Below are 19,008 nucleotides of genomic sequence, written 5' to 3'. Positions count from 1 at the left end.
GGGGGTCATAACTCACATCACGGAACTCACGGAAAAGATCTTGGCTTGCAGTTTTATGGATAGTAAAGTCAGCACAATCAGAATCAGCTTCTAATTCAGCTATAATTAGAAGATGATGATGATGACATTAAAGCACACAACGCTGATGAGGGTTGTAAAGGCCTGCATGCATAGATGCTGCAAGCTAACAGAGACACACAATAAAAATCACCTACGAAATCCTAAATCCATGTTTGTTCAACTCAAATAAGACATGCATTTAAGAAGGGATTATGATATGTTTGAGATTAGCTGATGGTATTCTGCATTGTTGTGTAATGTATTGCTGGGAATTGTAGTTCTCTAAAGCCAATGCCATTCTGCAATGCTGTACAATGTATTTCTGAGTTAGTGGCAGAACTACCAGGGTCGCAGCAGTCATGCACAGCCCTGACGAGGCATCCCTCCACTACCAGTGTGCTTTACATTTCCTAAACCGATAAATACATTCACACTACTGTTACATGGATGGCAAAAGTGGCAGACGGGCGGGGAGAAGGCGGGGGAAGAGGCAAAGCGGGAGGGGGGGTCAAGTTGGCGCACCATGGGCCTCTGGGTTGTACTTGCCCCCTGGGCTAAAAGTTGCCAGTCAGCCCCTGCTGCATATAAGCATATTGAATCTCATCACCATGCCAGCCCAAAAACATTTAAGCAGCAAGACTTGCATGGAGCAACCCAGAGCTACTGTACAATGTGCAGAAGAAAAGTTCTGGTGTTCAGTGTGTGCTCTAAGATTGTGGAAGAGAAAAAAAGAGACAGAAAGAAGACATTGCTAGGTGCCTGAATATTAGTCTTTGGCCATTTACACATTTTTTTACTCATATGTATAGTTTTAGTAGCCTAAGCATTTGACCTCTGCTCAGTATGGTTGTTTTTGGCTTACAATGTAATGTCAATGACAACGAACAGGTGTGCTCTGGATGACAGTAAACATTGATCAGGTGGAAATAAATTTTGTCTCAATCACCATAGTTCACCCCTGAGATAAGTGATGAAAGCAATACCTGCCTATGCTGCTATCCCACCAAAACACAGTAACTATAGGGAACTGTCCTTTCTGGCCATTTTTTTAAACCCCTGTGTGGCTCAATTACCTTGGAACAGTTACACCAAAATAGGGATACTTGTACGGAAAGCTTCTATAAGGTGTTTACTGTATTATAGGGATGCCCAACACTTTAGACTTATTTTTGTACCATTTTGCAGTACTGGGGTATACATCACACATTCTTATTAGGGTGAGCAGAGTGTATGATTTTTCATCTTAACTTACCGACATGATACTTTCTGGGTTGAATAGCTGAATTCACATGTTCCATGTACACAGTATCCAACATAGTTTTCAGAACATGGCATGTAATTGCCCACATAATCATCTTCTCTCTGATCACCGGAATCTTTAAAGAGAAATATAAGCACATTTGGTTTTAATAACAAATTGGTATCACTTCGATATGCATTTTTGCTCTTGCAGAAGTCAAAAAGGCACATGCTCACTTTTGTAGCGTCCCCCAGGCCCATGTTGTAAATCCAAACAGCATGCTTTACTCCCCCCACCCTCCAAATAGTACCCCCCATTCCTGAACTTTTGCACACCAGCTCTTTAGATGCAGAGTTCTCTAAGAAAGCTCCATCCTGTCTGGCACTCCCAGACATTCTCTGGCTCTGTGATGTCACTTTACCTATGCTGCCACTCTATACTGAGTGTTCCTGTTCATTCATAACTTGTGGAGATGTAGATCATTCCCATTCAACCATAATTTGGGGCACAGTAAACATACTATGTCCTGAATTATTTACAAACACTCAGCGATCACTGATCGCTGAGCACTTTTACCCACTCTCCATCCTGACTCGCTTTTCACAGGAGGCTGAGCGAGCGGTGCGGGGAGTTCAATCTCCTCTGACAGCTGGCTCCTCCTCCGCAACTCCAGCCACCTGTGACAGCTGTCTCCGCCCCACACCGCCGCTCTCCTGAACAGGAAGCTGAACGGGCCGGTGCTGGAGGAAAGCTCAGCCTCCTGTGACAGCAATGACAGCTGTCACCGCCCACACACCACTCTCCTCATCTGTCACAGGAGGCTGAGCGGGGCAGGAGGAGAGTTGGGCCACTTGTGCCACACTGGCCGCTTACACTGCTCTCCCCTCCTGCACCGCTCTGCCTCCTGTGACAGGTTCTCTCCTCCCTGCTCCCCTGCCCCACAAGTACCCGCCCAAATACTCTGTATCGGTGCATCCCTAATCAAAACCGTATTTGACTGTGCTAAATAGTGCTTCTCATTGGTCAACGTGGTCACCTGACCACACTGACCAATGAGTGGTTGCAATTTGCGAGCTAAATTCAAAATGCATAGGGCAGGACTGCGCTGGACAGCAGTACGAGGTACAGATTTTACATCCGTACTGGCGGAGAGTAAGGACTGTTCGCCGAAGAAAAGTATATCCGAGGGCGGGGGTGTTGGGAGAGACGGGGCCCGATTTGATTGGGTAATTCCATTCTCCCATATTACCTGGGAAAGTGAATTTACCCTTTAATGCACATTGTGCGTGTGGGAGAGTTCTGCTGCCTCGCTACCACAATACGGCACAGTGAAATGGCGGCAGCACTCAACGCACACACACAATGTCCTATGCGTGCGTTTATTTGCATGCAGACGGCAGGGGCAGCAGGATTGGTTTTAATTTTTTTAATTTAATTTTTTACTTTATCACTTTTATTTTTAAAATTTTTATATATTTTATTGTTTACTTTTTTATAACTTTTTTATTATTTATAACTTTTTTTTCACTTAATTTTATTCCTGTCACATATGGGCTTACAAGCCTCATTGTGATAGTTTGGAGGTGACAGGCTCTCTTTATGGAACCTGCCCTCCAATACAGAACGATCGTTCTGTGCATTTCCAGGTGGCGATGTGATGACAGCCCCACGGTCTCAAGAGATCACACAGAGCAGACAAAGTACGGACATTCTTCATCTGCTCTACACTCTATGCTGAGCTTATGTGCCATGGTCCCGGGTTCCCCAGAGAAGCTGCTCGTTTGATAGAAGTGATCTGATCAGATCACTTGTAGAAAACGAGCGGCGTCTCCCCGCTGTACATTTAGCTCTGCTTGTCCGAAGCAGGGCTAAATGTACAAAAAACTACTCGCCCGGCTCCCGAAACTGCATGTCCCGGGCATCGGGCGATATGAATTCCAAATACTGCAATCATCAAACAAGAACATGCAGAAAAAAATATATCATTCACTGCTAAATCTATGGTGGTCTGTATCAATTAGTAAAAAAGTCAATACCTTTCACCTCTGGCCGGTACTGTAAACCATCATCTTTCTTTCCAGCTGGGATTGTGTCATCTGTTGCTGAACAAAGAATAGAAGTGTAAGTGTTGGTCATACCAAGAAACCTATGTGTGAGCTATCAAACTAGAATGTTAAATAATCTGGAAATGAACACTCAGAATACTGTTAAAGTCTGAAAATCGCTACTTCCCGGTACAGCAGCTGAAATTCCATGTGTCCATGTTTATGGACTGGTATTACTTAGACATTTTTTCATATTTTTCATTCATTAAAAAAGTAGAATATTGGTTCAAACTGATCAGTTCAACAAGCAGTATCACGGCTTAACCACTTTGATTTTGTCCTGCACAGATACGACTCCCAAAAATGACACCTCTGGGTTCTGGTGCTCCTGAAATACAGCATTAGTGGGACCCATAAAGTGCCACCCATGAGCACAATCTACTCAGTGGGCCTGATTATCTAAAGAATATTCAAAAGACATCAGTGAACTTGCAAACCCACAAAGCGAAGGCTCAAATTATCTTCTACACGCATGCTATGCTCTCACTGACAGTGAAGTAGCCATAGAGCACAATTTGTGAGGGTATCAGTTACAATACTTTGAACATGTGTGTACACTTTACCAGGTAGTTTAGGTGTTCATGTTAGCACACACACACACGTGAAGCCACAACACAAGCATGCTTATAATTAAGGTGATTTCTCCCTGCTCTTGTGTAATTTATTTGAATAAATCATACCCAGTGTATTCCAAAGAAAATACATTTTCCATATGAGTGGATTTCTGTTTTAAATATGCAAGAAATGTCTAATACTGGCCTGCATCCCCCTTGCAAGCACAGTAAAAATATATATTTTTCTTTTTTAGATTTAATATGCTATTCTGTGTTCCCTCTCAAAGTAATCCATATTATGACTGCACAGTACAGTGTATTGTATTTGACTAAAGCTAGTAACATTCCTATTTTTTAGCAATAAATTAGGGCTGTGTAAATTAACGATTAATTTCTCGAGTTAATCGAAATTAATCGATGAAAAAGAATTTCGATTAATCGAACACGAAAATTTTACTCAGTAACAGCCCTACAATAAATACAAATATATAAGTAGCTCTAGTTTCATATTACAGAACATCTAAAAATGCAGTTTTACTTTCTAGGCATTCTGTTATTTATCTGGGCTCTTACAGTTGACATGCATGGGTTTGTTACATTTTGGCATGCACTTTACATTATACTCATGCTTAAACACAATCATGTTAAAAACTGTTCGTCTGTTAACATTCTAATGTTCTGAACAGCTACAGGTTGTTTTCATCCCTACCGATCATAATTTGCCCACATAGGATCCTGTTTTGTAAATCACAAATTCTTAGGCTACATATCACTAGTCAATACTTCTGAAACTGATTTGATCCAACAATTCAAACTGAGCTTATCATACTAAATACAAGTCTACCTGTACAGCTTCCAAGGTGTTTGACGTCGATCTGTTCTTGTTTCAGACAGGATGCCTCTCGAACCATACATGGGTTGGAGTATGAGTTTCCATCAGAGGCACAGACCGGATTAAAATTATGCCCACTGCAGTCTATATTACACACGCACCTATTGGAGGTAAGAAAGAGTGCAGAAAATGTAAAATGCTTGAAAAATTATGATCAATGTAACGGTAAGAGAAAACTAGCATGCTTTCTTACTGACTAAACATTTTACCTTCAAGCTTGCTGTCAAGTAAGTTATTTGTGATTTTCAATTTTTTTCTTGCTTGATGTACCTTATTTTATGATTATGTCATACACAGATTTATTGGTTCTCCATCTAGGGACTTAATGTATCAGCATCCACACTAAATGACTGTGAGAATGATTATTATAGGATAAGCCACCTAATATGGTATTGCTTTCCCTGAAATTATATTAACAACACACTGCAAGAGGCGCAACATGTGCAAATACTAATGGCCACATATAGATAAAACCATATAAAGAAACAAGGTTTTAAAAAAGTGAAAACCCGACTTTAGCCTAGTATTACTTGAATACAGAAAGAAAGGGTTTAACTTCTTTTAGGTTGAAATGGTTGTCCGCAAATTCAATGGGGAGGCAATGCTATGCAGACCATTGCCTCAGAAGTCAAAAGTGACAAAATGCATCAGGTGGGCGGATCCATGTGAGCATTACGATCATAGAGACAGGAACTCCAGTGGACATAATCTATGTGCAATTGCCTTATTTTAATTGTAAGTACATTTTAATGATTTTAAATACATTTATTCTAACATATACCCCAATATACCCCAATTTATTGTCCAATCAGAAAACGAGGGAGAGGATGCGGTTCTATATGGAGCGAATCCTTTTCGCCCCACGTTCGGGACATGCAGTTTCGGGCGCCGGGCGAGTAGTTTTTTTTTACATTCAGCCCTGCTCCGGACAAGGCAGGGCTAAATGTACAGCGTGGGCCCGCCGCTCGATTTGATACAAGTGATCTATTCCGATCACTTGTAACTAATCGAGCGGCGGGGATCGTGTCCGGGGCCCCCCACCGTGGTTTTTCGGGGTCCCTCACTCCTCTGGGGGACCCGTGACCTTCGGCATATGAGTTCACCATAGAGCCCCTAGTGCAGATGAAGAACGTCCGTTCTTCGTCTGCTCTGTGTGATCACTGAGACAGGTGGCGCTGTAATCACAGCGCCACCTGTCTCAACTGTCACTAACTGCAGCTGCTCTCAAATAATTTTTCTCACATTTTAGAAATATATTTTGAGTTTGTTGAAGCGCAGTGCTATTTTTCTCTTTTCCTATAATGGGGAACCTTAAAAGAGAACTGTGGCTCAACCTTTTTTGTCCTTAGTTCCCTTTAGGGTACAGGAGGACATTTACTTTGCCCTCCTGTGACCCAAAACTCAGCATATAGTGGGCTATTGCCTGCTATATGCTGACAGCGCAGAGCCGCGGTGGTGATTGACAGCTAGAAGCAGAGCCAGCTGTGCCCGCCACCTCCCCCGTCCATCCCTCCAGTTAGCGGTGACTGGCAGTCACTGCTCTCTGCAAGGAGACGATCAGGAACTGAGCAATCAGCGGTATGTGATCGCATAGTTCTTGATCTATAGAGCAGATGTTTGACAGCTTCAGTGTCACATGTCGGCTCTAAATATGGGGATGAGTTTATTTCACTCTCCCCATAATTTTCCTTTAAAAATGTTAACTTTTATGCACATATAAAAAGGTCAAATGTAAAAAAATAAACAAATAAAATATTTATACATACAGCTGATATCACTATCCCAGTTCAGCAGCATGCAGAGGAATAGCAATTAGCACTTAGATGAAGGAGCAGCTTAAAGATTAAAATATCACTTCACTCTGCTCTTTCCTCTTTTTTGGAAGTTCTAATACCAGGCTGGGGCAGGTATTAAACCAGACTGTATTGCTTCACTATAGTGTGGTCTACATAGTGGTCTCAGGTAGCGCGATACTTGGCTGTGCTGTCTTGCACAGTCTTAAACAGAGCTATTTTTGTCAGGTAAGCACTACTTATAAATGTTTTTCAGCTCTCTATTTAGCTGATTGTCTGCAGTTTGGCTTTAAATATAGTAGTTTTGTACTTTTGAACTACCGTAGTTTCAGAAGAATCCAGCAGGATGTTGGACAATTTTTGGTAACCATACACAGTTTGAGCCTGTGATGCACTTACTGCAAAGTCCCTGGTTATTGTCTACAATGCATTCACTATGCTTTGCTTATCCACAAAAAATAGATGTCAAACTACTATGATAGCACCTGCTTATGTAAAAAGCAAACAGGATTGTAAAGGAAGACAGAAAATAAAGTATTTAAGTAGTCACAAGAAAAATAAATTAAAACTTTGTTTAAAAAGAGAATTGTGCGTGATGTGTAGCATTGGGGTATGAGTTTAGTTTTCTGGGGCATTCATGTTATCCTAGACTTGAGGGAAGAGAACAAAAGTTGCCTTAACTGGACGATTTGGAGAGAGTAACCATTATAAATTATATTTAGATACTGGTTTACAATTTTGTGTTTCAAGAAACAAGCACAATACATGCTCTGTTATGGAATATAGTCAGTAAATTGTTCTATCCGATCTACCTTGTATAACCCTAATTTTTCAACCTAAGTAGAACACAAGCAAAATAATCACAGCCATATATTTAAACCTTGTGGAATATATGGCCTGGTACTTCAGCGTTCAGGTTAATAAGTTATTTGCTGATAGTCGTTTCTCTTAGCTCAGTGAGGATATTTCAGAGCTTCTTTTCAGTGCATTGATGTCAGAATGAGCTACTTCAAGGTCCTAACCCTCTGAGCAAACACAACACTGCAAAACCATTACTGCAGGGGAAACATCAAGCTTACATGGAATGCCATTACATGAGCTTTCAGTAATCACAGTCTCCCTTGAAAAAACTACGTGGGATGAAAATAAATTTGCATAGGGCTATTGACAAACTTGGTCATTTGTTTTTATTTTTGTTTCGATATGGTATAAGTGTGAGTTTTGCTTTCAACAAAATACACCCCTTCCCTGGGGGTGTTCCACCTGTGTATCTGAACTCAGTCAGAAAAAGCCTGTCATTAGGTCCTGCTGCCTTTTACCAGCCAAGATGGGATGATCCTTCTCCACCACTGATGTTGCAAGCTTGTGAGATAACGTTTATGTTGAGTTAATTTGATGGGTTTGTACCCAACAACTTGCCAATAGTTTACTGCAGGAAGGGTGCAGCAGCTCCTCACAGCTGACTCTCAGGCTATCATATTTATTCCAGTGCTTGTGATCATTCTCATAATACAAGTCTGCTTGTGGGAGGAGTTCCGCTTTAATTAGAGTAGTTGAATACTTTGATTAACTTAATTAAATTCATGCTTCCAGACATCTCAAATCAACTGGCAGGTAAAGTGGGGTCAGTGATTAAAACAATCATATAAAACTAATTTTACACTTGGATTAGATTTTTAGCTCAGCATACTTCTGGATACTAATAAACCCAAATGCCTAATTTATGACTCCAGTCAACACTAAACAATAAGCAAATTAACACATTTGGAAAAAAGGGTATATCAAGAGCTAAACAGGTTCAGGCTTCAATAACAGGTTTCACTGCTTGTATTTCAAGATACAAAATATCCATACATAGCATTACTGATAACAATTATCACTTTATTGTATTCTATATAATTATTAGTTTATTATTTCCTATAATATAGTGGATTACTGTACCTAACAATTATACTGGGAATAATGTGCTAGCATTTTCTGTTTGCTTTTAGATTTTCTTGAGTAAAAAATAATCTCTGTTTAATTTGGAGGATAAAAATGTGTATTTGTTTGATACATGGGATGTACTTGTTTGATTATTTACAAAAGCAGCATGAGCTTCGGCTGACTGCTACAACCTGCCAGGCTCAACAGTGAATATTAATACGATTGGTGGATATGAACAAAGTTGAAGGTTGACAGGGTTATTCACAAAACGGTCAAGAGTTTGGAGAAGGCAGGAGAAGTGAACAAGTGAACAATCTAGACCAACTGTTTTAATAATTTATCACAATGAAAAGGCCAACAGGATCAATTAAGAAAAGCGGTGAAAGAAACAGGCATTAAAAAGCTAATAGTGGAGCCAACTGCATGGATTTAGGGCCCATTCACACCACATCCAGATCACCTCCAGACCAGACCAGATTGTTTCTGGACCTAAAATGCATCCTAATGTATCCCAATGCCAATCCCAATCTGGCCTCTGTTCACACCAGTGCAGTCCGTTCCAGACCAGACCAGAAAAATACTGAATGTCTCATTTTGTCTGGTCCGGAATGCACTAAAACTGCGGGCAGGTTCACACCATTTCCCGAACCAGATCTGGGATCTGGGAGATACATTAAATCCTGTATAATAATAATAATAATAATAATAATGTAAATGCTCTGGCTGTATCACTGTGTACAGAAATATTAACAGCATTGTTTAATAAGGCAATTTGAAGACTATGTACAAAGATGCAAGCCCTGAGCACTGTGGATTACAAACATCTTCAAAACTATAGTGCAAGTAGGACGGAATTGCAGATCTTGGGTATGGTTTGGGTGTAGGTCTACAGAAACGGTACCATTCAGGTGTCTTCTGTGTATGGCAGACACAACCAGGCCAAAGTGAATGATAAGGGGCTTATTGCACCCTTACCTTTCAGCTAACATGATCTGAATTGAAAATACTGTGAGGGGAATTTATCAAAACTGGAGCAGACAAAATCCGGAACAGTTGTGCATGGCAACCAATCAGCTTCTCTCTTTCATTTTCAAATCTTAACTGAACAAACTGAAGAGAGATTCTGATTGGTTGCTCTGGACAACTGCTCCAGATTTTGTCTGCTCCAGTTTTGATAAATTCTCCTCTGTACCTGTACATAAAGCAGTAAACCCCTTTAAAAAATGTTGTTAAGGTACAGAGAGAGAGTCTCTTTTTGCAGCTTTTAAATCCACTGCTTCATGAAGACAGTATTAAGCAAACAGAACTGCATCAATAGGTAGCATCTAAGTCCATTAAAATAACAAATAACAACACATTCTAAATCACACAGATTATTTAAGAGCTATGATGAATAACTGTTATACATTTCAGAGGTGACATGCACAAACACATAAAAAATAAATCAAAATGTGAAAATATGCTAATCTCCTATTTTAGCATGCAGACAAATCTGAAAAAAGGGTTTTATAATGAAAATGAATATTATGCAAAGCACCTCCTGTTTCGAACTGATATGCTTTAATAACTTCTCTTAGTCGCAACATGTCTTCCCAAAACTGGAGTCAACATTTTGTGAAGAAGATGTGACAATTTAGCAATTCTGTATCCAGCCATTACTGATTACACCTTCATAACAACATTAAAGACATATTGAGGCAGCATAGGATAATGGGGTTGATTTACGAAAGGCAAATTGGCAGTTCACTTAGCAAGAAAAGTTTATTTTAGCTCAGTAAATGTGGTGAAAATTCACTTTGCTAAGAATACCCAATCATGTGCAATAAAATAAACAGTATTTTTGCTTACAAATGATTGGATGATGCAAGTCAGCAGAGCTTTAATCTCATTTAATAAACTTAAAGCTTTATCTTATTCATTACAGGGGCAACTTCGCCTGCAAAGTGCAAATTCCCTTGTATACGGAACAGCCCATTTGTCTTAAGTAAATGAACCCAATGTTTCTTGCACAGTTTCTTTAGCCCATGGTTCCTCAACAATGACCACCAGGAATCTACAGGATTGTCCAAGGGGTCAATAAAATGGCTGGGGATCAAAAGGGGGTAAGTAAATGTTTGGAAGTCAATAGGTAGATAAATTATGGAAGGTCAATTGAGGTCAATTAATCTTTTGAGGTCTCTGTAGAGCTCCACACTCTAGTCCTAAAAGTGAGGTGGGTGTTTTGTGTCTGTAACGTTCAATTTCCCCCCATCCTTTCCGGGACGCATAAACGCACATGTTTACTTCCCATGCTGAGCATATTACGCCACCTACAACTATGTTAAAGAGCCAGTGGGTACGCCCACCTCCAACTCTGTTGGAGAACCAGTGAGTAAAACCATAGCAATAGTAGTGGTGCCAAAAATTGATTGCCATGCATTCACTAAAATTCAGAATTGGACTAGCTTTGTTTACCAATAAAACAAAGCTTACATGCCCTTTATGTGAAAAGATTTTCAGAAATGATGCCATGAAACCTTTGATATAATCTTACAATTTTTTTTAATATAACTGTTTAGGGGTGTATGATCAATCGGAAACTTGATGAAGGGCTTTGATGAGCTGAAGAGTTGTTGGACATCTGCTTTATAGTTATTTTAGAGTTCATTTAATTAATTAGTTAGAGATGATAATGAGTTTCTCTTAATTTTGGAACGCTGCAACAATTGACAAAAAAGAAGCTAGTGAACGAGATTCTCACACAAGGAAAAAGTGCACAGTACTTAGAGGTTTGTTTGGAATTTACACTAGTAGAGAGGCGGGAAGAAGGTTTGCAAAGCTCATCAATAACACCTTTAGATCAGGGACGTGCGGTCAGGGGAAGCAGAGCCTCACCTAGTATTATGGAAGAAAAACCTGTCAGCTTCAAGTCTGAAGCTGACAGCGTTTTCTCCATTCAGATCGGCTTCTAGCAGGTTACATAGCAGGGAAAACCTCCCCACTATGTAACCTGTCATGGACGGGGTGCTGCCTGTTACAGGCAGTGATCTATTGTGAATAGCCCGTACAGCACCCCCTCGGTTCTCCTGAACCGAAGGGGTCCTGGGGCCGAAGCTAGCCAAAGGATCGGCCGAAGCTATGGCCAGATCCTTCGGAAGCTTTGTGAATAGACCCCTGTGTGTTAGAGGTGTGAGCTCTGTGGATGGTTTGGACCAATGGCAAAGCGCCAATGGTCCAAGATGTCGAGCAAGTGAGGGACAGGAAGGCTCCTCCCTGTCTCCTTCCTTTCTCCCCCATCTCACCTTCACACTAGGTGGGGCTTTGTTGAGATATGGGCGGGGCTTCAGTGTGCTGTGCCTTGGCGTGCTGGGGAATGCCTCACCAAGAAGCGAAGGTACCGCAGGTCACTGCTTTAGGTGACAAGTAGAGACTAAAAACACAAAATGCCAAACCCTCAAATAGATGTGTGTGTGTGGATAACTAGTTTAGTATATTAAAAAAGACAGCTATCCAGTAAGAATTAAGATGTGTGAGTAGTGACAATAATGAGTGAGCATTTCGTATTTTGCATATTAATCTTCAAAGAAGAAGAAGCACACATCAGCAAGTCAAATGGGCCTTACATTATAAAATAAAAAATAGTCATAGATTCAGTTAACTATCTACAAATGAAATACTAACCTTAAAACCTTTTCAATAAAGAGTAGAAAAATGCAATGAAAATTTTAACCCAGCCCTACCAGAATTTTTACTTAGTCTAGAGGATGAGGTACAATTGTGCTGACATCAAAATCATATGTGATTTTTTTTTTAAATTTCTCCTTGCACATGTTTTCTTTGCTATGTGCTATTCTTTGCTATACGAATTTTCACCGAATGAAGTTCCACTTTATTCACTAAGTGAAGTAAAAATTTACTTTGTAATATGAAGATTCAGTAAACATGCTCTACTCATTTAGTAAATGAATAGGTCATAAGTATTTGCCTTCGTACATTTGGCCATTTTGTCTTAATGTCTGTTCTGAGAATCAAGAGTGTGCCTGCTTACACCATAAAACAATGTGTGTCTTCATCAAGGATAAACTATGCACAGAGCAAAGCACCGCTGTACTAACTATTGAGCAGCTTAGCACTGCACATCATTCATTTGTGTATGCACTGGATGAATAAAAGCTGCTCACAAGTTCCATAATCGTTTTTGTCTGCATTAATGTGCAATGACTTGGCATTATTACTGACAGCTTTTGAATAGACCCCTATGCCACAAAGGCCTTGTACAGCTTCTATCAGAAACACAGCCTGTGTGAAGGGCGTGTGCTGTCAAATTCACATAAAAGCTAGAAAAATCCTGTCAGTGCCATATGAAATGAGCAATTAGGCGCACTGCACAAAGGAAGAGCGTGTTGAATATTCAGAAGAACACAAAAGAGGCAAGACTCAGCAGACAACTGAGAGATGAAGGGCTATGTAGATCAATTACTTTAAACAATTGGACAGATGTAGCTGTAATGGGGAGAGGGGGGGGATAGTAAGAGGAAAAAAAACTCACTTCATTAACTCATACGTGTTGATAATGTCAAAGAAATGAATAAAGGAAAGTTGTTTATTGAAACGACATGTTATAACTTTTTTGGTAGCATTTACTAATTCTAGTTTTTGTAGAACATAATCATTCTAATTACTATAACCAGATATGTCATGTAACCTCAGGCCAGAAAATGATATGTTTTCAGAGAATTTGCAATGTTCAACTGAATAGGCTGTGAGGATAACCAAGCTCCAGGTCTGCCAGCAATCAAGAATTAGGTGATGCCTCATCATTCCAGTCAAAGATAATGGGTAACTGCACACAAATTAGATATTCATAAAGCCTCCAATTTTATTTCTGCTCAGTATAACATTCATGAGGCTGCTGTCAAACAGTTTATATTGCCCAGCATGGGCTATATACACAGTCATAAAATTTCCTCATGTTCAGCTGTCTCATCTCAGTACTGTTAAGACACCACACAATAGCAACGCTTGCCTTTGAGAAGGTTTCCTGGTTATGTGTTTATGAGCCGTGCGGTGTTTTATAAGTTGCAAACATTTACTAGATCAAACCTGCATATTTTGTATTTTAAATAAAATTGAATTAGCAGTTTAATTCTTTACTGTAGGCAAAGGAGGGGGAATAAATGTATATGTATAATAAATACAATAGTGCTGACAATTGTAGTTTAAATGTTAGCAAGACACAAATAATATTTTAAACAACATATACAATTTTAAACATTATCTAACTGTAAAGGAGTGTGCAATTGTGCTAAATAACAAAACAGAATACACATACAAAGAAAAAATGAAGAAGGAGCACAAAATATGCCCCATTTTTTTGACTACACAATTTGTGCATTTTAAGTAAACCTGTGCTAACAGAAATATGAAGGCTGCCACGGACCTTTACTTTTGAAAAATATGAATGTCTGTCTGGCTGATTCAATGGAGCTTGATTTACTAAAGGCAAATAAGCTGTTTACTTTGCAAGGGAATGTGCAATTTGTGGGGGAAGTTTCCCCTTAGTTTAGTAAATTAGGTGAAGCTCTGCTGGCTTCCATCATCCAATCATTTGCAAGCAAAAATCCTTTTCTCCCTCCTTTGCACATTATTGGGTATTCTTTGCAAGGTGACATTTTACCATATTTACCAAGAAAAGTGCAAATTCCCTTGCGAGCAGCCTATCTGCCTTTAGTAAATCAACCCCATTGATTTCAATTAGGGATGTTCAGATACCAAGGTACAAGTACAAGTACAGATACTTTTCCATCCAGCTCCAAGACTAGACTAGAGAAAAACTCAAAAGTTAGGAGGCAGCTGTCATTTTTAAGGAGCATACAGGGCTCTTGGGATTTGTGCATCCCTGTTTTAATGTATGATTTATTTATATACATATATATATATATAGGGATGCACCGTTACCCTTTTTTTCAGACCAAGTACAAGTACTTGTCTAAAAACTCACTAATACAATTGCTGATACATTTTTGTTGGTGGAGTCCCAGCTGCAACCGCTGCAACCCTGGTAGATCTCGTGAAGATGACAAGCATCGGCAATGGTATCTGAACTGGTATCTGATCATCCCTAATTTCAATACTTTCTGACTACGACTTGACGTCACTTGTGGCACTCTCATGATTCACAAAGCAATAAAACCTGGAACAGCCATGCACCTAGCATTTTTTAGAAGGTCAGAATTGGCAGTTTAGAAATTTCTCTTAACAGAAGATTTCCTTATCAGACTTAGAGCAGCATTCTTGAAGCCCTTAAAACACCCTTCTACTCCAGTGTGAGGGTGATACATAGAAAACCTATAGGGAGTACTTGCTGCTATAATAGTGTTTTCAGCAGGCTTTTAGTGGTTAGTCACATATAACTGGACTCATCCTGTAATGCTAAAGATGTTTTGTAGCTTATTCATGCCACATTTTCAGTTCTAATGAGTGTCAGGAACATATTCCAGCATTTATATCCACACAGATAGAACAGACATCTTAATCCAGCACAACCGTGGAGTGTGCTAAGGTAGATGTAGATTGTACAAGAACAGGATGGGAGAATCATGGGATTTCTTGTGTTTGGGCAGTTAAAAGTGCTTTTCCAACTGCTCAAAAACGCCTAGGTGTGAACTAGGGCTTAAGGTGCTAAAACAATTGTCTGTTAAAAATATATTTTATTTTGTTCACATTAAAACGGATGTGCACAATTATATACACTGTGATAATATGAAACCAATGTACAACTCCGTGAACCTCCTGAAGATACACCATAGGCAATTATTGCAGACTAAATCACAGGGGGTTATTCACAAAGCTGCCAAAGGCCCGAAGTGAAGTGAGCCGAACGCTGTTCGGCTATTCACTTCAGGCTTGTACAGCTGAAATCAGCCGTACATCGGCTTGCTTCGGGTCGGCTGAACATGCTCAGCATGTTCGGCCAACCCGAAGTGCAGAAGGAGTTCGACTCAGCCGTTCCAACATCTGGATCGGCTGAGCCGAACCTCTGGCAGGCTACTCACTGCTGTTCGGCCTAGTCTCATAGGGGCCGAACAGCAGTGAGTGACTAGCCGAATGCCGCCCAGCATTTAAAAAAAATAATCACTACTGAAGGGTCACTGTCATCAGAGGTATAACAGTAAGAGAAAATTCTGAATAACAATTTCACATGTTAGAGCATACCAGTTTATCCCGGATTGAAATTAAATAATCATATGCATTATGGATGATATATTTAAGAGTGATGTCTTGTAAGTTTTAAGCTATTTCAAATGCTGATGAAATTACCTAAAATGTAAAATGCTTCTTGATGTTTAAAAGGTTTAGCCTTATGCAGAATTAGCTGCAAGCTAGTAGATGGGCAGCTGCTACAGACTTTGCTGTCTGTTGTGATCTTGTGCGGCACAGGAAGTTCAGGGGAGCTGAGCTGAGAGAGTTGGAGCCAAGTTGGAAACATGAGGACTGTAAGTGCTTAAGCAATAATGTATGGAAATACTTTGCCGTGCAATGTACTGGTATATTTGTTTGAACTGGATTCATTATTGAACTATGTTTGATAGTTTAATACTATTTTCAATTACCTTGCGTATAAATAGCCGCCTATACAAAATTGATCAGTTAAGAGAACATTTTTATTGCCAGTCCTCGGTACTGTATTTCCAAATATCTCTTACTCTACCTATTTATAATGGTTAGCCTGAACCTAGCACCTACTGTAGCTCTCCCCCTACCCTAACCATAACATTCAACCTTGTACTATAGCTGCATGTCTTTGGCTATAGTGAAGAAGAAAAACCTCCTTAATGTATCTTGATCGGCTGTCCATATATACAGTATATATATATGTGTGTATATATATATATTTCCTGACACCATACATGGCAGCATACAATGGGTAGCCCAAACACAGGACCAGTTATACTATAAATTAAAGCCGCCTCCCAAGGCCACCATTCTTTTTTCTGTCCTCACTGCTCAAGCCGGTTATACTAAGAATATGTTTCGATCTGTTCATCTTTCTGGGGGTTTTGGTAAGTGGCACTCTGTGTGCACTAGGTCACATGTATTGTGCTGGTCAAGCAGATGGAGCCACAGATTAATCTTTGGGTTCGCTCTTCCGCAGACTGTCATCCCTACGGATAGAATTCAGTGATGTACCTCCAGAGTTATTCTGGAAGGCAGTAACCTGCCATATGTTCCTGTCCCATTACAGGGTCTATCCAGGAGTATGATCCATGGGGAAGTTGGTTCTGAATGTGGTACAAATATTGTATTATCTCAGAATTACCCTCCCTGTTTGTGTGAACGCTATATCGCATTGTATGCTGCCATGTACGGTGTCAGGAAAACAGAAAATTGTATACTTACCTATCAGTAATTTTCCTTTCCTGATGCCAGTACATGGCAGCATACAGGACCCTCCCATGGCTTTCACATTGAGTACTTGTTACGAGAATGGTGGCCTTGGGAGGCGGGCTTTAATTTATAGTATAACTGGTCCTGTGATTGGGCTGGGGGCGGAGGCATACCCATTGTATGCTGTCATGTACTGGCATCAGGAAAGGAATATTACCGATAGGTAAGTATACAATTTTTCCTTATTGGGTCCTGGTGCCGAAGCTAGCCGAAGGATCGGCCGAAGCTACGGCCAGATCCTTCGGCAGCTTTGTGAATAGACCCCATAGTGTAATGTAAATGGGTAAGCCGTATTAGTCCAGTAGAGAAGATGTAAAAAAAACAACAACAAAAAATGGAGTATTGTAGTATGCAATGATACCTTTTTATTGGACTAACAAAATATATAAAAGACAAGGTAATCGTTGTCATGTTGATTAGTATTGCTTCTGACCTATTCTTACATAAACACTTACATAAACAGCAACACATTTGATTGACTTGTAAAGTACAGTGACTGTTTTTGTGAGTGCCAGGAAATCCTGCATTCTAATTTTCTGGTCCAAACATTTAATTCCACACACTAGTTAAGATACGCTGGTACATTAATTTTCCCTGCTGGTATCCTCTTTATGACAACCATCTGTTCAAGTTTTACCCTACTTTCTCTAGTGCAATCCAGTGGAAATTAAAAACCAACAAGGATAATTTCTGAAGGGACGTATGAATACATTCTATTCTGTCTAAAATAAATTGCATGTTTTTCTAAAAAAAATAAAATCCACACATGTGCTTCCTCATTTATATACTTAAAAAACTGTTTTGAAATGTACTAACAAAAAAGATATGACTGCATCTGGGAAGCACACAACAGACTATAATATTTTGTTTCCAGGGATATGTCATACTTTGTCATACTCACTGAATAATCTGCTTTGCATTGTGGAAGTAAATGTAGTTAACACAGCTCTCCAAAATATGGGTATTTAAAAAATAACTTATGTAAAAAAAATGTTTTAATTGTTATTACTAGCACATGACAGTCGAGAAAATCTCATTGGTTAAAAACTCTGCCAAATGTTTTCCCAGCCTTTAGGGAATGTACCATTTTCTGGAAAATCTTGGATATTTTGGCGGGAATTAGGTTATATAATTGCTTTGTGACTGCCCAAATGAATGCCCAATATAGGCTTGGTTATTTTAAAACTGATACCACCACCTAACAAGGGTAGAGGAAAACAACAGGAGTCTGTGGAGAAATAGAATTAATTTGTTTCTACAGAATTTATCAACGTTGCATTTTTTGAGTTACTGCAATGGACAGTTTCACACTCAGGTTCAGAATATCCATACTCCCATCTTTAGAATACCTGCAGTTTAACAGAGCTTAAGAACAACTGTTATTAGAACAGAATTATGTGTAGAGCTACCTATATGCAAGTACAGCATACAGTGATACCTAATCCCCAACCTATGTTAACTCCAAGACTGCAAACAAAAGGCTACCCATCATTACAACATGGGAGAATGTAAAATGGTAAAATGGTACTGGCTCTTGAAACATACGGGCCTATTCACTAAGCTGCCGGGGGCAGCCGAGTGAACAACCGACCCCAAGTAAAGTGAGCCGAACACTGTTCGGCTATTCACTTCAGGCTTGTACGGCTGATTTCAGCCGTATATCGGCTGAAATCAGCCGTACATCGGCTTGCTTCGCATGGCTCCCCTCAGAGGGACCGAGCAGAACAGAAAAATAGTTAAAAAAGTTAAAAAAAAAGTAAATAGAAAGCAATTGTGCGGAGCTAGCTGTGACAGCTGGCTCCGCCCAATAGAAAAAAATTAAAAAAAAATCTCCCGGGTGCTCTGGGAGCCTTCCGCTCCCGGCCGCCCAGGAGAGAAACACTGATTTTTCTTTTTTTTTTTCTTTATTCTGACACGGAGCCATGTCAGAATAGAAAAAAAAAAAACAAAACGTTTTTGCCCATTGGAATGCATTGCTAGATTCCTATTGCCTATTTCAATTTGCAATAGC

The 19,008-nt window shown here is 39.8% G+C and overlaps 1 protein-coding gene across 1 annotated transcript in view; it reads right to left on the bottom strand.

Annotated features, from left to right (window-relative positions):
• Positions 1–19,008, bottom strand: part of TMEFF1 (transmembrane protein with EGF like and two follistatin like domains 1) — a 60,422-nt gene that overhangs the window by 13,260 nt on the left and 28,154 nt on the right. Inside the window, exons 3-5 of the mRNA XM_018558792.1 lie at positions 4,804–4,952; positions 3,337–3,402; positions 1,313–1,436 (exon numbers count right to left, since the gene is read on the bottom strand). Of these exons, the coding sequence (XP_018414294.1) occupies positions 1,313–1,436; positions 3,337–3,402; positions 4,804–4,952 (339 nt within the window). The remainder of the gene's footprint in view (positions 1–1,312; positions 1,437–3,336; positions 3,403–4,803; positions 4,953–19,008) is intronic.

The sequence above is a fragment of the Nanorana parkeri genome, unplaced genomic scaffold (genome assembly GCF_000935625.1).
Source record: "Nanorana parkeri isolate BGI_ZX_2015 unplaced genomic scaffold, ASM93562v1 scaffold359, whole genome shotgun sequence".
In the NCBI taxonomy this organism is placed as follows: domain Eukaryota; kingdom Metazoa; phylum Chordata; class Amphibia; order Anura; family Dicroglossidae; genus Nanorana; species Nanorana parkeri.
The sequence above is the reverse complement of the archived record's forward strand: the minus strand, read 5'-3'. Positions and strand labels throughout refer to the sequence as shown.